General features: G+C 56.9%; 2 protein-coding genes across 7 annotated transcripts in view; one reads left to right on the top strand and one right to left on the bottom strand.

Moving 5' to 3' along the window:
• The window catches only part of DNAH1 (dynein axonemal heavy chain 1), a 71332-nt gene extending 65107 nt beyond the window's left edge, over positions 1-6225 (top strand). The window contains exons 67-78 of the mRNA XM_074835815.1: positions 132-272; positions 695-853; positions 1296-1427; positions 1609-1779; positions 2206-2385; positions 2480-2656; positions 3400-3570; positions 3765-3895; positions 4262-4406; positions 4652-4858; positions 5295-5529; positions 5931-6225. Of these exons, the coding sequence (XP_074691916.1) occupies positions 132-272; positions 695-853; positions 1296-1427; positions 1609-1779; positions 2206-2385; positions 2480-2656; positions 3400-3570; positions 3765-3895; positions 4262-4406; positions 4652-4858; positions 5295-5529; positions 5931-6052 (1971 nt within the window). The 3' untranslated portion in view covers positions 6053-6225. The remainder of the gene's footprint in view (positions 1-131; positions 273-694; positions 854-1295; positions 1428-1608; positions 1780-2205; positions 2386-2479; positions 2657-3399; positions 3571-3764; positions 3896-4261; positions 4407-4651; positions 4859-5294; positions 5530-5930) is intronic.
• Positions 6226-6375: 150 nt separating this feature from the next.
• BAP1 (BRCA1 associated deubiquitinase 1) lies at positions 6376-20742 on the bottom strand. Of its 6 annotated transcripts, XM_074836336.1 has the most exons (18): positions 20609-20718; positions 19149-19221; positions 16720-16749; positions 16566-16620; positions 15706-15838; positions 15195-15314; positions 14626-14687; positions 14398-14540; positions 13457-13535; positions 12584-12707; positions 12141-12258; positions 11571-11758; positions 11090-11223; positions 9992-10464; positions 9705-9865; positions 8845-8937; positions 8232-8304; positions 6376-7923 (listed from the first exon to the last, which is right to left on the bottom strand). In XM_074836336.1, exons 5-18 carry the CDS (start codon positions 15721-15723, stop codon positions 7790-7792), a joined length of 1920 nt encoding a protein of 639 aa, XP_074692437.1. In that variant the 5' UTR covers positions 15724-15838; positions 16566-16620; positions 16720-16749; positions 19149-19221; positions 20609-20718; the 3' UTR covers positions 6376-7789. The 6 variants fall into 6 exon arrangements, with proteins under 6 accessions (XP_074692437.1, XP_074692434.1, XP_074692435.1 ...); XM_074836333.1 differs by lacking the exon at positions 19149-19221 and having other exon boundaries at positions 20609-20742; XM_074836334.1 differs by lacking the exon at positions 19149-19221 and having other exon boundaries at positions 9759-9865; positions 20609-20742.
• Positions 20743-20868: the final 126 nt, after the last annotated feature.

Below are 20868 nucleotides of genomic sequence, written 5' to 3'. Positions count from 1 at the left end.
AGCCAAGTGACTGGAAGGTTCTTCTCCCTTCTGAAACCCCGGTGGCTGCCTGCAGGCAACTTGCGTGCTTCTGGGGGAGCTGCAGGATCTGGCACATTGCCCCAGAATGCATCTCATTGCTTTGCAGACAGCCCCTGCCCGGGAAGTGGGAAGCTGAGCTTGATGCCTTCCAGAAGCTGCTGGTTCTTCGGTGTCTGCGGGGAGATAAGATCACCAATGCCATGCAGGACTTTGTGGCACTGAACCTGGATCGGCGCTTCATTGAGCCACAGGTAACCAGCCAAAAGGAAGCACTGGTGGGGCCAGAAGTGGAGCAGGAGGCCTCAAGCTAGCTGTCAATGGGCCATCAGCATTTCCAATTACAGTGAGGATGCTCCTGCCTCTCTGCAGCCACAGTGCTCCCACAGCTGGGGAAACACATCTAATGTCCACCAGTTAAACCACAGTGGGAGGGGGCAGGCAGTGCAGGCATACGAGGGAAGAGTTGGAATGACAAATGGGATAGTGGTTACTGCCCTGATCCTAGTGCTGCCGGAGGAGAGATGTACTAGGCCCTTATTGAACATGTTTCTGGCCTCGGCACCCAAGAGCATACCAGTGCCTTGGAGAGGAGCTGGAGGTCAGGCAGGGTGAGGAGCTGCTGCACATGGTGCCACTGTGGCCCCTCCACTCTGACCAACTTTCTGTGTTGCAGGCCACTGACCTCTCCGTTGTCTTCAAAGAGTCCACTGCTACCACCCCCCTGGTGTTCGTGCTGTCCCCGGGCACCGACCCTGCTGCCGACCTCTACACGTTTGCTGAAGAAATGAAGTTCTCCCAGAAGCTCTCTGCCATTTCTCTGGGCCAAGGCCAGGTAAGCTGCCTGTGCCCACCTGGGGCAGCAGTCCTGCCAGCACTCCCAGCGACCTCACCTAGCTCCAAGTAGGTCAAACACCCTTGCAGCACAGTGAAAACACCCTCCTGCCCCAGGACCATAACTCACCAACCTTCTGCTAGCTGGAGGAGTCAGTTCGGTGGGGGGGCTGCAGCAGTTCCCCCTATAGTGCCCTCTAACTTCCCAAATCCATTCCCAGTTCTTCCATTCCCTCCACCCTCCCACACAGGCTTGCAAATGCTGTAAAAGGGCCTTTGCTGTGTCATCAGACAGCAAAGATCCAGCTGAGCCATGGGGACAAAGCCAGGCTGTAGCTCTGGAAAGTGGTCCTTCCACCTGGCAGCTGTCTCCCTGTCCAGCTCAGCAGGGCACAACCCGCGATGGACCGGGGTCTCTGAGCTCTTCTCGTCTGCCTTCTCAGGGCCCCCGTGCTGAAGCCATGCTGCACAGTGCCATGGAGCAGGGCAACTGGGTCTTCTTCCAGAACTGCCACCTGGCCCCTAGCTGGATGCCTTCACTGGAGAGACTCGTCGAGGGCATCGACCCCAGCAAGGTGAGCTGGTTGCCTGCCCACCCTGGGGATAACAGGCAGGAGGCTGGAGCCCTGGGAGGAGCTCGGCTCTAGTTCAGCACCATCCACAGGTTCCCTGTAAAACCAGAGAGTCACAGTGCAGGAGCAGCTGCAGTGGCTGTGCCTGCACCCTCTGAGCACTTGCTGCCTTCTGGATTTCCAGGTGCATCAGGACTTTCGCCTCTGGCTCACCAGTCTACCGAGCAACCACTTCCCTGTGTCCATCCTCCAGAATGGCTCCAAGATGACCATCGAGCCCCCTCACGGGGTCAAGGCCAACCTGCTCAAGTCCTACAATAGTTTCAGTGATGACTTCTTGAATTCTTGCCCCAAGGTAAGACCCAGGTCATGCTTTGGTTTGCTGTCCCCAGCCCATGCCTGCTCCAATGTATGCTCTCCATCTGGATGTTGCTCCTCTCCAGGCATAGATATTCCTCTCCACTAGAGCTCTCACATGCTAGAGAAGGGCTGGTGGTATTTCTCATAAGCCCACATCTACTCTGTGATGAACCAATTAGAAGTTTCACTGAGAAACAGAAGCAACAGGATTGTGGAGGTGTGGCGTAAGACACTTACAGGTCTCTTTAAGCAAGGGAGTGGGCCACAACCTTCCCCAGCACAGCAGCCTGACTGAGGTTTGCTCCTCTTGGCGCTGCTGAATTGGCACATCTCCTCTGCCAGGTCCCAGCAGGAACTGACCCCATCCAAGGATGCCTCCTCCCAAGCTGAGCACCTCTTCTCCCTGCTCCCCTGCCCACAGGTCGCAGAGTTTAAATCCTTGTTGCTGTCACTTTGCCTCTTCCACGGGAACATGCTGGAGAGGAGAAAGTTTGGGCCTCTGGGGTTCAACATCCCCTACGAGTTCACAGATGGAGACCTCCGCATCTGCATCAGTCAGCTACAGATGTTCTTGAACGAATACACAGACATCCCGTACAAGGTAAGTGTGTGAGCTGGCCCCTCCTCTGGAGGGAACAGGCTCACGATGCACGATGCACGTGCGGGTTGGAAAGCCATGGGGGGCTCCCTCACAGGTTCTGAAGTACACGGCTGGGGAGATCAACTACGGCGGCCGTGTGACTGATGACTGGGACAGGCGCTGCATCATGAGTACCTTGGAAGATTTCTACAAGCCTGAAGTTTTAATTCCTGAGTTTGCCTATTCCGAATCGGGGATCTACAAGCAGCTCAGTACCTCATCTGACCTCGATGTAAGTACTTGAGTAACAAATTGCAGCTCATAGATCCAGGGGGATCATCATAGTGCAATGGGGATCTACTCTTCCCTGAAAGCCCTGTGTTTCCAGTTCCCTGGGGGAATATAAGTTTGTAAGATCCTGGGGATTTTCAGCTGCTTTCAGGAAGCTGCATCTGTTTCAAGCAACAGGAGGAAAATCTTGTCCCTGTGCACAGGAGGTGGTAGTAGCTATCACCAGAGTTCCCCAGCTGAAAGCTTTTGTACTCTGAATCATTTTGATATCACATGCCTAAAGTACCTGAGGAGCTCTGCAGGAGACACAGCAGAGCTCACTGCCAAGCTGCCCGTTCTCATGGCATGTTTCCTTCTACACAAGTGCAGTTTAACTCCCCAGCCAGACCACAAACCACGGCCATGGCCTCCACTCAGCCACCAAACCTGGCTCAGAGGAGCTGCCACCCCGGCAGCCCAAGTCCTGTGTCAGCAGGCATTGCTGTGGGCACACATAAGCTGTCCTTAAGTCAAAGCTGCAAGTTGTGTTTCCTGGCTGTGATGGGGCAAAGAGCTGTGTAAAAGTCAGATGAATCAATCTCAAACACCAAGACAAGGAATATCTCCCAACCAAGTCTGTGATCTGCCAGGTTTAGCTTATCCAGCAACCCTGGCTTAGTAATTTTTTTTTGACCAGGCCCGTAGCAGCACCACAGCTTTATCCCTGTGCTCTTGGCCTCACAGCCTGCGCGGGTTCCTCTGCAGGGCTACCTCCAGTACATCAAGAGCCTGCCGCTCAATGATAGCCCAGAGCTCTTCGGTTTACACGAGAATGCCAACATCACCTTCGCTCAGAAGGAAACCTTTGCTCTGCTGGGGGCCATTATGCAGCTGCAACCCAAGACCTTCATGCTGGGAGGCCGCAGCAGGGAAGAGGTGGGTGCCCTGATCCCATCAGTGCTCTGGCAGCCAGTGCCCGGCCCAGGCAGTGAGCACAAACACCAGCTCTCAGCAGGTGCCACCCTGCCTGCTGGGTGCCAGCAGTGGCATGGCCATCCCGGCATTACCTCTCCCCCTTCTTGGCAGCCGTGGCCAGGAGGTCGCTCACCCTCTTGCTGCCTTCCTTCCAGCTCGTAGAGGAGACCTCCAAGGACATCCTGGCAAAGCTGCCTGCCCCCATGAACCTGGAGGAGGTGATCCACAAATACCCACAGCTCTACGAAGAGTCCATGAACACAGTGCTGGTACAGGAGGTGATCAGGTAAAACCTCTGTGGGATCACGTCCTGGGCCAGCAACCAGCTGGTCCCTCGGGGAGCAGCAGGGATGTGCTGGCCCCTGCTCCCACCCACCTCTGAGGAACCTCATTGCTGAGCATGGCAGCGGGGCTGGCAGCCACACTGACTGTTGTCCCAGCCAGGACCTTCCGCAGATCCCTGTCTCCCTCCACTACTGTCAGCAATTCAGGGCTGGGGGGCCAGCTGTGAGACCCCGTTAAAGAGGAATAGGGCTGGGAGTTACATGGAGGAGCTTCACTCCTTGTACAGAGATCCAGACCCTCTCCGGGCAGACACGGGTGATAAGCCACTGCACTGAGTGGTTCTGCTCCCTCTGCTCTTTCTCTGCAGGTACAACAGGCTCCTGGAGGTGATTGCTCAGACACTGAAGGATTTGCTGAAAGCTCTCAAGGGCCTGGTCGTGATGTCCTCTCAGCTGGAGCTGATGGCCAGCAGCTTGTACAGCAACACTGTCCCCGAGGTGTGGAATGCCAAGGTACGTGCCCCAGCCGCCGCAGGAGCTCACCCGAACCGGGGAATGAGCCAGCAGCCGCCACAGCTGGACCGGGCTCTCACGTGGAGCTGGCTCGTGCTCCCCTGGCGTGGAGAGGTCTCCTGCTTGCTGCAGCTCACAGCTGTTCCCAGCCCCAGGCTGGATGAGTCCCTGGGCAGCTGTCAGCAACTGGGGCACAAGGGTGTCCGCGATGCCATTCAAAACCCTCCTCTGTGGGTGCCCCGCAGGCCTACCCATCGCTGAAGCCCTTGGCATCCTGGCTGAACGACTTGGTGCAGCGTGTTGAATTCCTGCAGAAATGGATCACCCAGGGGATGCCCTCCGTGTTCTGGATCAGCGGGTTCTTCTTCCCCCAGGCCTTCCTCACGGGGACACTGCAGAACTTTGCCAGGAAGTCTGTCATCTCCATTGACGCCATCTCATTTAGCTTCAAGGTCAGTAAGGCAGCCAGAGACTCTGGATTTTTCTGGATTGTTTTGGAATCTGCTGCTAGAAGGCCACAAAGGCAGCTGTTCTAGCCCTGACCTGCTCAAGAGGTGAAGCCACTAGCTGCACAGCTGCCCACGGACCCCATCACCCCCTTGGTGCTCAGCTACACCCACCCACACTGCCAGACACCTCCCCAAGGCAAGCAGAGGCTTCTCTGCCTCTCCAGAGCTGCTCACATCCCCCTCCGCAGGCTTTGCCACAGGCTGTCCCGCAGCCTCCTGACACCAGATGCCGGAAAACCCAGCCCGGCCCATCTGAGAGCTGGGGCAGGCTCCCCTTCAGCAGTGCTGACTTAACTAAGAGCAGCTTAAGGGGGTCCTGGGGCCTGAGCCTCCAGGGACACGCCTCGATCGAGGGCCCCGGGCCCGCTCTCCTCTGCAGGTAATGAAGGAGTCGGTGAGCGAGCTCACTCGCCATCCCGACGAAGGCTGCTACATCCACGGCTTGTTTCTCGAAGGCGCCCGCTGGGACCCCGCTGCGTTTCAGCTAGCGGAGTCGCGCCCCAAGGAGCTTTACACAGAGATGGCCGTCATCTGGCTGCTTCCTGTCCCCAACCGCAAGCCTCCAGCCACCGGCATCTACCTCTGCCCAATCTATAAGACTCTCACTCGTGCAGGTAGGTGCCCTAAAGACAGATCTCCAGGAGCAAGGGAGAGTGTAGAAGCAGCTGGGAAAGGCAGCCCAGGAGAAGCTGCAGGAGCTCCTCCTGCCCCACACAGGCGTGGAGCGAGGCACTGTTGCATGAGACCATCCAGGGAGAAAAAGATTTATCCTGCTGCGGCCATGGAGATGGAGCAGCAGGGCACCCTGGTGTGCAGCAGTGCCTCGGGCAAGCTCTCCTCAAGCCCACACCTGAAAATACCCAAGCCCCTTTCCCCCAGCCCTGCCCAGGCTGTCACCTAGCACAGGGATGGGACAGGGGATCTTGCACAGGGTCACTTGTACAGGAGTCCCCAGTCGGTGTGCAGCAGCCAGGACTGCAGCACCACGCTCCCGCCCTCGCTTCCCCTGTTACAGGCACGCTGTCAACAACCGGCCACTCCACCAACTATGTCACTGCTGTGGAGATCCCTACGGACAAGCTGCAGAAGCACTGGATCAAACGGGGCACAGCCTTGATCTGCGCCCTGGACTTCTAGCCAGAAAACCCACCCAGCCCAGGACAGCAGCCCAGCTGAGGGCCAGGGCCACCACCATCCTGCACAGAGGTAGGCAGCACGGGCAGGCAGCAGCAGCCAAGCACTGACTGCTACCAGTCGCTCCCCCTCTCCTCCTGCCCTCTGAGCTGCATCAATAAAGTGAGCTCAACTCCACCAGCATCACCTTCGCCTGGTGTTACTGCAAGTCCCAGTTACGTTGTTTTTAGCACCACAGAAGAGCTGCCAGCGTGGCCTGGAGCAGGCACTCGATGCTCCCAGCAGCACACACCCCCTTCCCTTCCCTTGAACACCTCTCCCTTGGCTGGCTGTTACAGGATACCTTTATTCCTTCAGACAGATCCATTATTTACAGAACTTGATATTAGACACAGCAAGAGACAGAAGGATTTTCTTCCTTTCAACAAATACCAAAACAGTTTCATTCCATAGTCAAGATCTGTACAAATTTGCACATTTGCAAAACGCAGTCCTCTCCTGTGGCAGCTCCCCTTGGCCCAGCTACACCTCGGGACCCCTCTGGAGAGAGGTGCTGGCCTCTGGCTTCTGGGATTCCTGCCTGGCAGCCAACGGCGCGCAGGAGCGCTGGCAGGGCCGGTGGCAGGCAGCGGGTGAGAGGCAGACTGCTGCCCACACCAGCAAGCTCTGGGTTAGCAGCCAGCGAGCAGCTTGGGCAGGAGCAGCAGCTTTGGGCTCCCTGCACTGCTGCTGCCCGCCCCTGCAGTCCGCAGCCCACCCTGGGCATTACAGCTACCACCCGCCTCTCCCCACTCTGGAGGGCTTCGCCAAGGCCACCAAGCGCCTCCACATCCAGTGTCCACCCCAGCGCCGGGCCCGGCCCCACTGAGGCCACCCTCTGACTTGGTCTGTTCACAATTCAGGGGGTTTCTCTGGGGGCTGGGCCTGGAGCAACTCCGTGACCCACAGGCACTGCCAGGGCCACAGAGCTGGTCCCTAGGAGAGCACTAGGGCAGCAGAGCCATGCGCCGCCCCCCCAGCACCCCCATGGTGCCACCCATCCTCAGCCGGCACTAGAGCTGCTGAGGCTCCCCCCGGGGAGCCCGGCCGTGCTGGCAGGGGGTGTTGCCCTCCCCGGAGCACTGAGGGCAGGGGAAGGCAGGACCTGCCTGGCCAGCTCTGGGAACAGGGCAGTGCAGCAGTGGGTGGGTGGGGCAGGAGAAGGGGCTCTGTCCAGGAGCCACCTCGCTCAGCAACAGCCAAAGCGTGGGGCAGAACCAAAAATAAGTTTGGGGAAGGGAGGGAGAGGGATAGAAAATACAGACACCAATGTCCTGGGGAAGCACAGAGCTGAAGGCCTGGACACAGGAGGACACAAGCCACAGCCAGCTGTGGCCAGCACAGCCTCGCGTGGGCATCGCCGGCGTTCCCACAACGCCAGACCCGCCACGGGCCGGGTGGGCTCTTCCCCTCCTGCCGCAGGCCTCAGCCACAGCGCCGAGGCACAGGCCCAGGGCCTCTGGGCGCTGCCGCAGCACGGTCAGGCAGCGGGGCCCTCGGGCTTGCCTTCTGCTGCAGCTCCCGCCATTCACAACCCAGGCTCCGAGGAAAACCCGATTTCTCTTTGTCCCCAGGCTCCACCTCGGCTGAGGGCTTGTCGCTGTGGTCCCTCTTCCTTGGGCAAAGGGTACCATAGATCCAAGTGCCACTGCCCAAAGCCACAAAGCCCAGCTGCTTCTTCACACAGTCTTGACTCCCAGGCTACTGCCGCTTGGCTTTATAGGGGCGGGAGCGTTTCCGGCGGTCGGGCTTCCTCTGCTTGTGCAGGCGGCCGATGCTGACGCCCTGCCGCCTGCGGACGGAGATGTTCTGCTCCACCAGGCTTGCCAGCATGCCTGCAGGGGAGAGGCACACCCACACGCCCCCGCTGGAGTGCTGGGACTGCCCATGCCAGGGCCCAGCCCTCCCTCTCTCACCCAAAACCCATCAGTGGGCTCCTCCGGGGACTATAAAATCAGGACAGTGCACGGAGACATGTGGCTCCCCAGACTGAGCGCTACCTCGTGGCCCAGGCCTGGCAGAAACAGGGAACAGGGCAGGGTGAGCTTCTCAGGCTCCAGCTGCTCTCTGCCACGCTCAGTGTGGCCCCCCCAGCTGAATCTGACCCCACACTCTGTCCCCTCGGCCGCACAGCACCGCTCACCTTCCTGGGCCAGCATGGAGATAAAGGTACAGATGAACTCGTCATAGTTATGGGTTCTCCTCTGGTCATCGATCTACAAAGAGATGACAAATCCACAAATAATCCCCAAACAGGTGGCAGGGAGAAAGGAGCTCAAAGCTAACAAGAGGCAAACAACCAGCATGCCAGGCCCCGCCCCTAGGCCAAGGAGACCAGGGCAGGAAGGAGACCAGGGCAGGAAGGGACCCACCTCCCAGCCCAGCTCAGGCCAGTGCACAACTGGGACTGTCTCCATCCCAGTTCAGGTGCCAGCATTTTCCACAAAGGGCCACTGGGAAGAGACAAGGGTGGGCAGGGAGGAATCCTGCCAGGCCTTGGGGCAGAGACTCCCCACTTCCTCCTGTCAGTGCTGCTGTTCAGCAGTGGCCCAGCCGCAGCACTCCGCCATCCTCCTCAAGCTAGTTAGTGCTGCCCAGTGGCTCCGGCCTGTCCTGGCGGGAGCTCTGCCCCGTGGGGAAGGGACCCCCAATGCTCCCCATAGCCGTTCTCAGCGGAGCCACTCTCCCTCCACACCCCAGACAGAAGCCTTCAGGGAGCTAAATCGGCAATGCAAACAAGCCATCAACAAACACACCTTGAATTTCTTCCTCTTCTCCACCTCTTCCTTCAGGCAGGCCTCGTAGTTTGCAATCTCTGCCTCCACGCACTTCAGCAGTGCCAGCAGCTCCTGCCAGGATCAAGCAGAGCAAACATGAGCAGACAGACCCCTGCCACAGCCCAGGAGCCAGTGGGGTGGGCTGGTGGGTGTTCCTCTCTGTGCTGGGAAAGGGAGGATTCATCAAAGCAAAAGACAACGTGCCAGGGTTGGGGGGAAAAAAAGAAGAGTTCATTGGTTCATTGTAGGGAATTTCTAAGTCCAAGGGTGATCAGTCAGCCAGTGCTATGGCCAGCCCTGGGGGAGCTGGGTTCTGCCTGAGCCTGGCCCAGGCACAGGTACCTGGTTCTCTGGGAAAGGGGGAAGCGTTGCGTGCATGAGAAACACCCCAGGGACCGGTTCTTCTCAATAACAAAATCTGAAGACTTCCCTTTTGAGTAAAACAGTTTCTCACAAGCTCTCCTCCAAGGAGCCCTTGGTGCGCTTGTGCTGCCCGAGCCCGGTCCTGTCCCTGGCTGGAGGGCCCAGACAGGCAGTAAAGTTACCAGCAGGCTGGGATTTGGGGGTGCAGGGTCCCACCAGCCTCTGGCCTAAAGGAGAGCACAGCATGCTCAACAGCTCAACTGCGGGAGACAGCGGCTCTGCCTGCTGCCAAGGCAAACGTCCCCGAGATGACGCAAGGCACAAAACCTGCACTGCCCTGTGCCTCGAGGCACGGCTGCGGCGACACGCGAGCGGGACAGCGTGCACATGCGGGTCGGTCACTGCCAGCGCTGCTGCGTCTCTGGGTGAGCGCAGGGAGCTCCACGTTCCCAGGGCTGTCGCAGCACAAAACTCACCTTGGGAGAATACTTTTCCCCCCCAGGGTGATCACTGGTCCTGCCAAGTCCCACCTTCTCTTTGCTGTCACTGGCCTCACTGCCCTCCTTCTCGTCCAGTTTGATTGCGACCGGGGCCTCTTCACCGGGTTTGATGGAAGGGGGGGAGCTTTTCCCCCCATCTGCGCACAGGGGAAGGAAGTGTTAGGAGCCGTCGCAAAGGACCAGTATCAACTCCCAAAGCGAAAGGACACTGTCCCGTCGCCACAGGGGACATGTCACCCCCACAAAAGCTGGCAGGCACCTACCTGCAACAGCCAGCGGGCAGAAGACACCGTCCTCCGTGAGGTGCAGCAGGCCGGTGCTGATCACAGGGCCCAGGTCCCTGACGGCCCGGTTGTAGCGCATGCAGTCGACGCGCAGCAGGCCGTCCTCCTCGCCGAAGAGCACCTTGGAGATGTGGGAGGTGACGGGGCTGGAGGGGCGGGTGGGGTTGGCCGAGCGGATGGGGGAGCGCAGCGGGGAGTTGAAGGCACTGCCAATCTCGGAGGCGGTGTCGGTGCTCTCGTTGCTGGGGGTGGGAGAGGGCTGGGAGTGGGTGACCACAGCCACGGCAGCGCCTCCGCCACTCGTCTTGATGGACAGGGGAATGGAAAGATCCTTTTGCGATTCCTTCAGCTTCTCCGCCAGGACATTGATGGTGTTGGGCTGCAGAACGGAGAGCTGACCATCCGCAGCCCCTGCCACATGCTCTTGCTTCACCTGCCCCTTCCTTTTGTACCTGCCCAGGAACACAGCAGGGAGGAGGGTGAGTAGCTAGGGGAAGGAGGTGGGGGCCCAGCGCAGGCACTGCCAGCCCCGCACTCAGCACTCCAGGCTGTCTGCAGGACGAAGCAAGGCCTGAAACATTTCTAGGTCACCCCCACTGCCACCGGCTTCTCTGGCAGCACCCCACCCCACTGAATGGCTCAGCTGCGGGTACCCCTACGCAGCCAGGGGCACAGGGTGCTGTGCACCCCTGATCTTCTTCCAGAAGCCCCAAGAGCAGCCTCACTGTGACCCCCCCACCTTCCTGACCTTCGCAGCAGCCTGAGCACACCAGTCACCAGGAGCCGATCTGGCAATTGGCACTGGGGAACTGAGGTTCCCCAAAGCCTCCTGCCAACAGAGTTATATTCAGGGCAGACAAAACTCAGGGCTGACTGTGAAGAGCTACAGAAGAGCTTTACAAAAGCCAGTGAGTGAACAGTAAAATGGCAGGCGAAGAGGAGAACAGCCCTAATTGCATACACAGATGCAGGCTCTAACACAGCTAACAGCACTCAGGAAGGAGGAGATCTGGGAGCCACCGCTGGCAGTTCTGCAAATGTCAGCTCCCTGCCCCCACCCTCAGCTCAAACTGTCACCTGATGGCCGAGTTGGTGTTACGAACTTCCTCCTCCTCCTCATCATCGTAGTCATCTTCATCGTCCGAGTACTGCTGGTGCTGTCGGACTGGGACCCGGCTGCGACCCACTCCTGCTGCAAGGTCTTCCTCCTCCTGCAAAACATGGTTGCTGATGGCCTGCCGGCAGCAGGGCAAGGAGGAGGAGCCCAGTGGCACATCCTCAGTCCAGCTGAGCACCGGGGCTTGCCCCTTTCGAGAGGAGATGGGGGGCTCCTCCCTATGCTCGCTCAGCTGACCCACGTTGATGCCAACCTCTTTCGCCAGGTCAGTGTCTATTTACCCTCTTGCCTTGCAGCCTGGGTCAGTGCCAGGGTAGGCCGGCTGCGAGGCAGGGGAAGGGCTCAGCCCAGCTGACAGCTGTAGTCCCGTGGAGGTGAGGGACTGGAAGCAATAAGCTCAGCTTGAGTCAGGTGCGCTGCTGGGCTGGAGCTCCAGCCTACCTGCATGGGGGACTTGGCGTAGTTGTGATTATCGAGGAAGGCCGGCAACCTCTGCACGATGGGGTTGGGGTTCGCCGGAGGCGCCCCGTTGATACCGCTCGCTGAGGTCTTTGCCACCGGTTTGGATTTGTTGGGTGGGCTCTGCGTGGCCGCAGGGTGGCCCTGGCTGGCGGGCTCATCGGTGCCATCTGCCACACAAGCACAGCACAGCCTCTCAGGAGCAGCTCCGTCACCTTTTACTCAATGTCCTCTGCCACCCCTTCCCACCCCACAGAAGAGCTCTTACACTCCACCAGACCATCACACACACTTCCCATCCACCTCCAGCTGTCACCACTGCCCCAAGCTTAAGCCCTCCCATTTTCAAGCCCCACATCCCTCCAACACTCCTCCCAGGTACAGAGGCATCTACCTCAGCCCAGCACAGTGCGCACAGAGCTGGGCTTGGAGAAAAGAAAGTGAAGCTGACTACAAAACTGCCTCAAGCTCCAAGTCAGCAAGTTGGTGTCACCAGCCTGTGCTCGCTCCACAGGGGACCAGGCTAGCAACACCACTGGTACGGGGGTCTACCTGGATGGGTGCTCTCTGGAGTCACGGTCTTGCTGCTGGCTGGCTTTGCCTCTTCGGGAGGCTGAGACTCCTGAGACTTCTGGGTCTGGATCAGCTCCGGCTGAGTCACTCGGATAAGCTTGAAGGCAAATGACAGATAGAAGCTGAGTGCTGGACCCAGGTGACCCAAACCACATCCTTCCCATTTGAGCACTGCAGAAGAACTCATGAGGGTGAGCCAAGCACCCATGTGCACAAACAACAGACAGTGCCATGGATAACCCCCAGGTGAGCAGCAAAAGGCCAAGCAGCGAGGCTGGTTATCTCCTCTTCCCAAAAAGACATCTCCCGAGGCCAAAATAATCCCCAAAATCCAGGGCCCCCACAGCACAGGGAGATGCCCTGAAATCAGAGCCTACTCCCACCCTGAGCTTGCACCCCTCCCAGGGCTTGGGCTGTCCTACCTGCTGCAAGGCCTCCAGTACAGTCTGGCGGTTCATCTTCAGGATGTGCAGCTTGGACTCATACTTCATCCTCCGATCAGGCACCACAGCCATGAGGTTGAAGCGGATGTCGTGGTACGGCTCCCTGCGGGAAGGGACGGCAGACATCAGGCGCGAGCTGGCGGTGGAAAGCCCGTCTGCCAGCACAGGGGGTCAGCCAGCTGCCCGCCCTGCCCTGCCCACCTCCCGCGGGCTCCTTCCAGGCAGTGCCTCCCCTGCCCTGGCATTTAACACCACACCGGAGGCTTTTCCCCCCCAAGCCAAGTCAAACTCACACTGGCTGAAGCAGCAGAGGAAGGTTGCTTCAGCACCAATACAAAACACCCTTCACAGACTCACAGGCTGGTTGAGGTGGGAAGGGACCTGTGGAGCTGATATGCTCCAACCCCCTGCTCCAGCAGGGCCACTCAGGGCTGGTGGCGCAGGACCATGTCCAGATGGCTTTTGAGTATCTCCAAGGATGGCAACCCCACAACCTCCCTGGGCAACCTGGGCCAGCGCTTGGTCACCCTCATGCCCAAGCACCCAAGAGGCCCAGCTCAGGACCAGAAGCACCATTTCTCCTCCTATGGGCTTGAGCTAACAGGGACCTAATCTGCCCACTCTTATCCTGCGCGGGCACTTGCAGGGACTCTGCATTGCACAGAGAGCACAGCTTCTCTGCATGCTCCAAAGGCAGGCAAACTGCAGGCAAGAGAAGGCAGGGAGGCAGTGCATCTGCACCTCTCCCCAAGCAATATTCTCCAACCCCACTTCCACAACTTATCACATGTAGAAATAATCCAGGGAAAAATGGCAAGGGACCAGTGCCTGCAGCACGGCCTGGGACGTTACCCTGCAGTGGCCAGGCCGATGCGCTCCATGATTACTCTCCTGGCTTTGTCTGTCCATTCCTCATCATCAGCCCATGGCCCTGTGATAACAAGACAGAGCTGGAATTAGCAAAGCAGGACGAGGCTCCTGCTTCAGATTCACAGAGTGGATCTCCACAAGAGGCAATCTCACATCTCCCTTACATACCAGGGAGCAAGTCAAGAAGGGGCCCAGGAGGCAGAAGGACCACGCTGCCAGCCCACACGTGGAACCCCCTGCCTCAGCCTTCCAAATGGAAAACCTAAGTTATCTGCAGAGCAGAAAGGTGAGGTTTGAACCCTACAGACCACAAGCAATTCACAGGCTCTGGGGTCACAAAGTCCAAGGAAATCCCAGGTCTTGCTCAGATCCAGCTGCCACTGGATCTGGTGCCACACTTAAGAAACCCACGTACGTGGAGACCCTTACCACAGGGCCTGACAGACAGAAGCAAAGTCCTAGTGGGGATAAGGAAGTGTCTAAAAGACAGAACTAGTGGTCAAGTTGTAAGAGGAGGGAGTAACCTGAGCAGCCCGCTGGGATCTATGTTGGGACCTTGTGCGTCAACACACAGCAGTTATTCGGCACAAGGAGAGAGTAAGGAGGAGACAAATTCTGCTCGCAATACCGAGTTATTTCAGAGCTGCAGAAGGACCTCATGACTCTGAGCAACTGGGGAGGAAAATGGCAAGGCTGGAAAAGGCAATGCAATGCATTTAGAAAAAACTGCCTTCTAGACACAATCACCAGCATACGGGCTCCAAAAGGAGCTATTAAAACTCAGGACAAATCTGGGAGCCATCGGAGCAATTCCCCACAAACATCAGCTAAGGCTTTGTGGGCATGAAAAATAATACACGCATTTGGACATACCAGGGTGTCTATTCAACTGTGTCAACAAGTAGGGACAGGCAGACTCTTACCATGGTCAATGGGATAGACCTTGAGCCCGTCCAGCTCAAACAGCCGTCCCTTGATGGGGACATAACTGACAAAATGAAAAGCCTCCATGGTTCGCACAGCGCTGATACCGTTCTGCTTTTCCGGCAAGTGCCGTGGCTCCGGCCTGCGAGGGCAAGTGAGGTGAGAGGTCAGTGGAGAGTCTGCCTCCTCCAGTGAAAGTGAGCTGTGAGAGACCCCCACACACTCACCTGGCATGGCTGTTGTGGGCCTTGGCCAGCTCTGGGGCATTCCCAATGGCATAGCCTTTACTCTGCAGCGAACAGCGAGAGAGGAAAACAACTGAGAAGTGACAGGAGACAAATAAAATGCTTCACCCATGGACTCCCCACTCCCTCCCTCCATCCATCCGCAGGACTGGGAGAGCAACTTTCAGGCACACCCTCTGCTCTGCTGAGTTACAGGTAAAACCCAAGATGAGAAGAACACACAAATTATGCTAAAGAAATCACAGTTAAGAGAAAAACACAGACTTCAAGAGGTCTGAAGGTAGGAGAGGACTTTTAATCACAGACTTAGAGAACACATCTGGGCTAAGTAATAACACGACAGAAGGCTCAGAGCTGTGCTCAGCATAAGGGGACCAAGGCTCTGAGCAAGGCAAGGTAGGAAGAGGAGAGAGAAGATGCAGTACTGATGTAGCGTGCAGCCACGAAGGGCTGAGAGGAGCCAGCTCTTTAGAGCATCATCCTGAGAGGGGAGGCAAGAGGCAGATTCACGTGCGCCACCTGCGCACAGCCCTGCACACCCCTGCCCCTACCTCAGGACTAAATCCTTTGGTGAAATCCTTCATGCGGCTCAGCGTGGGACCCAGGTCGACATTGTTGCAGTTCAGGAGGACGCTCAGCAGGGCATGGGTGGCACAGGAATTGGGGATCAGCTGGAGGGTGACACAAGGACCATCTTAACCAGCAGGAACAAGGCAACCCTTCAACAACCCCTCAGTGTCGACAATAATCAGTTGAAAAGTACTGACACAAGAACCACTTGTGAGAGCAGCGACCTGACCTTGGCTCTCCAAGGAAGGAAGGAGGCCAGTCTTGTATTGTGAGCCACACCATGGCCCCATGAGCATCTGCCCACAGCACAGGCCAGACAGGCTCCCAGCCCTCACTGGATTCCCTCCAACCTGGAGCTCAGGGCAGAGATTCCCGGGAAAAAGGAGCTGCCCTCAGGATCAGCAAGAGCAGTGCAGCCTCTCAGTACCACGTTGCTTCCCTGAGGTGTCACATAAGACATGCCACACTTTTTTTCCCTTGCCTCCAGCCTACCTGGTGAGCAAAGAACATGTTATTAACGATGTCATCATCGATCACCGACGTCTCATCCACCAGGGTAGAGACTTTCCGGCGTGATCTGCGCTCCTCAATCCACTTGAACAGGAAGATGAACCCATACACAGGGCTGTGGAGAGAAGTCAGCAGCTGCACCATTTTGGACAGGCCACACCAGTGGGACTGCTCTGCCCAGCGCCAGAAACCTCTCTGTCTGTGCAGAGCAAAGACAGCGAGGAAAAGCAGAACCACCAGCCCCAACTTTCTAGAAGTGACCATCTCTGCCAGAAGTCCCCCCAGCCCCCCAAAACCCAGGACACTCCTGTGCTGATGCTCTGGGCTCTGACAACAATCAAGCTTGAAAAGGTCTGACGGGTCTTAAGAAGCTTAAGACAGAGACACATGAGGTGAAATTCACTCTTGAACACTGACCAACCTGCAGAATAGTGCCTGACCACCAAATGACCCCTCCGTTTAAATATATGTTGTATTCCTTTCCAAGAGGAGCTCAGACAACAGCTTTTCAGAAAGCGACAGCCTCAAAGCCATTTCAAAGCACTGAGACAGGGAGAAAGCCCACACTGCAAGCACGCTGGTGGGCACTGCACCTCTCCAGGCGGAAAGGGAGATGAAACCCTTCAATTATGTCCCCCACCTGCCCCACAAGGTCTTTCTCAAGGCACAAGATTGCCCACCTGCCCCAAACCCGATGAAGCGCTCCTGGTTCATCACTTACAACGCTGACCTCCATGACCAACGAGCTCACACACGGGCCCTTCTAACACCTGGTGAGGAGTTCCCAGGCCCACAGATGCATTCTGCTTAATAAAACTCGTACTTTCACACCTGTGACTTACCCTTGGCATTTGCTCTGCAGATCATAAATCTCTTCAACCTGCACTCCCTTGACCCCTGCAAACAAAGGGCAGAAGCTGGTGTAAAGCCCACCAGAAAGGACTACGGGTAATGTCAAGCATGAAACCAACTTCCCAGGAGGTTTCTTGCACTCACCAAAATCTTCAACCAGGAGTGTGAAGAGACCTGGAAAGGAACAAAACCAACAGGTTACTTCTGGCTGAAGAGAGCAGAGAGGAAACCTGCTGCCACCAGCCCCTGACAGTCACATGTGGTCCCAGGCCAAGAAAAAATGCAGCAGAGCAGCACCGGCACCACACTGACTCCCCAGCAGCAGAGCTGTTGAGCCCTGGCTCGCTATGGAGGTGCTCTGGCTCCCTTCATCCCCATTCATCATCTCTTCCTCAAGAGGACCTAAATCAACCCTCTCCTGTTGGAAGCAGATGAAGCCAGACCCACCTTCAGCATCCTGGCCCACTGCAGATGACCTGCCAAGAAGTAATTCCCTTAGGGAACACCTAAGTGACACGCACGCTTCTAACCGGATGGAAATGCAGCTGAATAGATTACAGGATATTTTAAAAGAAGATAATTTTATTCTCATTAGTGAAAGACATCCAGTGAAGGGAAAGCCAGCTCACAGTAACAGAGCTGTGGGGAAGTCTGAGGGCTGAAAGGCTCGTCTTCATCTCCCTCTCTCCCAGGGGAGCAAATCCAAGAGCCTGTCTCCAGTGACTACAAAATTCCCATTACAAGACATAACCAGGGATACAAAGACAACGGCAACAAGACCAAAAGATTATTAGGCATCAGCAACTGAGCAACAGCTTCCACTACGATGCCATAGCAAAGGCAGTCAGCCCAATTTTCAGGCGATCCCCCTGCACGCGGAGTTAGCGAGCTCGAGACTGGAATAATAAATTTGCTTCTTTCGCTCCCATATAAAGGCTGCCGAGAGCCTGGGAGGAAGTCCAGCGAATATCAATAAGAAGGATTCAATGCTGAGAAACATCCCTGTAAGCAACAGACTTAAGGAATATGATGTAAACGGCTCAGTCAAGAAGGAAAGAGCCCAAGTGGCTTCCACACCAAAGTTAAAGTGACTAAAACAGGGAGGAAATTTCTGGAAGCAATAAGTCCTCACTAATTTTGCAGTAAACGTCACATTTCTTACAGAATTGTCAGTGGGAAGAAACACACTATGGAAATAACACGCTTCAAGCCAGTGACAGCCTCCTCGCTGTGCAACACCTTTACACCAAACCCCAGCACCTTTCTGACAGAGTTTTTGCTCAGAATTCTTGATGCTGTGGAGGGCTGTGTTGTACAGGTGGCATCTACAGAGACTTCAAGCAGCGCCACAGCCTTGCAGCCTTCTTTGCAGCAACACCCTTGGGGCAAGTGGTCCTTGCAGACCATAAGGGTCTTCAGATGCTCATTAGAGCCACGGTTCCAGTCCCCTCTTTAGATAGTGTCCCTTACAGAAGCGGGAGTTGCAGCTGTTTACCAGTAGAGTCTCTCAACTCTAAAAGCTTCCGCAAAAGTTGAAAGCCTCACTCACTCTCCAATTTCAACAGTTACAGTCTACTGATCACAGCAAAACATGTGCAACACAAGAAGACATGAACCATATCACAAGCTCTGCCTCGCAGCCAGTGAAGATTTGCATCAGAGCAAGGCCTTGCAAACACAAACAACCGTAAATGGTGAAAGCAGCGCTGCTCCTGCAGGTACCACCAGAAGGAGAAGACCAAGCAGGACTCCCAAGCTCACTGTGGCTCAGCCCAGAGCACTCGCACATCTCCACAGCAGCTCTCCAGGACTGTGAGTCACAACGGCAGGGCTGCACCGAAGGGGATGGAAAGTCAGGCATTGCATGTTTTTCTCCACGACACCCGTCTGATCAACATCACTGGGGAGTCAGAGAGTGGACAAAGCCAAACTTCTCCAAGTTCACCATGAAAGGACAAGAAGTGACGGCAACAAGCTGCAGCAAGAGAAATTCTGACTACACACCCGGAAAAAAACAATTATTTGTTATCAGTGCAGTCAGCCCTGGAATTGGGGCGCAGAAATCTCCCTCTTGGGCATATTCATACTCCACCGGACATGGCCACGAGCAACCTGAACTACCTTTGAAATTAGCTCTGGTTTGGGCCAAAGACTTCCAGCAGTCCCTTCCAACCACAGTTTTTCTCTGATACATTTAAATATTTCATATTACCTCAGCATCCACAAAAGGCATAGTCCTGCTGCTGAGATCACTCCTGGAACACCAGAAATCCCCATCCCAAATTATTTAGGTCAGCTGGAGGAAAATTCTGGTTGCACACACAACACTAGGCCAGCAGTCTGGAGGTTCCCAAGGCCCCCCTCTCCACTCAGCAGCCACGACAGACAGCGCAAATCTGGATCTACCAACCCTTCCTGACCAGTAAAGCACCAAGAGCTTTCAGTCCCAAGGCCCGTGGTGAGGGCTGAGCTGCGTCACATGGGTCATTGCTAACCACTGTCCCAACTCCCACCTCTGCATCCAAGCCTCCACATATCCGAAGCAGCACAGCTGTGGCATGTTGAGAGCCTACCTCTGCCCAGACAGATTATCTTCCAAGAAAATAACCTTCCCTCCCAGGCGTGAGAATCCAAACCATGTCCTCTCTTCGGCATCATCATGATAAAAAAGGGAGAGAATGGGAATGATTTTGGTAATTCCCGAGAACCAGTAAAAACAGGATAAAGAGCAGCAAAACCTGGCCTGACTGGGAGACTGACAGCACACACAATCCTTCGCTTAATGCGGGAAGATGAGTAGAATGCAAGGGGTCCCATTTCCTCACCTACAGCCTCAAAAATACACCATCACACCCTAAAGACCAGCTCTCAGCCTCCCTGAGGAGACCCCAAATCACACTATGGCAACTCAGACACGTTAAAACAACGCTCAGCCAATGCCCCAGCCGATTCCAGCTTCAGCCCTCAAATTCTAACCTGCAAAACAAACTCCAAGACTCCACCACAGAAACCACCTTCTCCGACACAGTGGGAAGAGGATGCCTGTGACTGTCCTGCTCCCAGCTGCTCAGGCACCACACTGGGCTCTTCAGCACCCTTCCTGGGCTACCTGGGGGAGAGGGTTTGATCCATCCGCTCAGCTGCAAAGCGATGACAGGCTCTGACAAGCTCAGGATGGAGACACCACCCTCATGCACTCCTGAGTGACACAGGTTGTCCTCAATTACCCACAAAGGTCTGGGGAAATCGCCAGTCAGAGCTGTTTCTGTAGTGAGGTGCATCCCATACACACACCCTTCCCCGTACTTCAGCGATATTTCAGGGTGTATTTGCAAACAACAGGAATGCTTAATGCTGCACCCTCGTGGCATTTCAGGCATTTTCCACAGAGACCCCCTGGGTTTATCAGATGACACACAGAGGTGTCTGGGGCACCCCAGACCCCAAGTATAAGTGCTACCAGAGCCCAGGCCCCACTCTGAGCCTTCACAATGCTCCTGCAGCCCTGTTCACCCCATCTCTGCCTTCACCCCACACCCGCACCCCTGTATGCAGCCTCCTGACATCCCCTTTTCTATCTGTCCCACAAGCCCATAACCTCTCCCTAACCCCCCCGTGGGCTATGTCCCATACACCACAACCCCGCACAGCCCCCCTTCCCCCAGAGCCCGCACTACTCCTGCCCCACACACCCTCGCCTGCCCTCCCAACGCCCTGCCCGCGCCCCCTGACGCCCTCTTGGCCCCCGTAGCAGCTCTCCCTCCCCAGGCCCTCCCCCCTCCCCGCACCACCTCCCCAGCCCTTGTTCCCGCCCCAGGCACTCCCACAACCCCTACCCGCCCGCTCCCCGAGTCTAGGCCTGCACCCCACAACCCTGCCCACTCACCCCACATCCCCTCACCCAAACTTCACCTACACACCCTCACCCCCGGCCTGACCCCTGAGCCCCCAGCACAGCCCCCACCCCCGGCCTGCCCCTCACAGCCCTCCCCCCAAGCCCGCCTCCCGCTCCGGTGCCCTCCCCGCCGCTCACCGGGGTCGCTCTCCAGCTCCAGCCAGCCCTTATTCATCTTCCCGCGGGCCGGGCCGCGCCGCCATGTCCAGCCCCGACTCCGGGCCCCGCCGCCGCCGTCGCCCGCCGCAGCGCGTCATCACTGCGCGACGCTGCGTGACGTCAGCGCGCGCCGCGCCACATCGGTCCCAGGGTGGATGTAGGGGGTGGCGGCGGCGGCAGGCTGGGAGGGCCCTGGGGGCTGCGGCCTCGCCCTGCTCCGCCCCGGGGTTTCGTCCCCT

Source organism: Strix aluco, chromosome 11, assembly GCF_031877795.1.
Source record: "Strix aluco isolate bStrAlu1 chromosome 11, bStrAlu1.hap1, whole genome shotgun sequence".
Lineage (NCBI taxonomy): Eukaryota > Metazoa > Chordata > Aves > Strigiformes > Strigidae > Strix > Strix aluco.
Note: the sequence above shows the minus strand (reverse complement) of the source record. Positions and strands in the feature narration are given on the sequence as shown.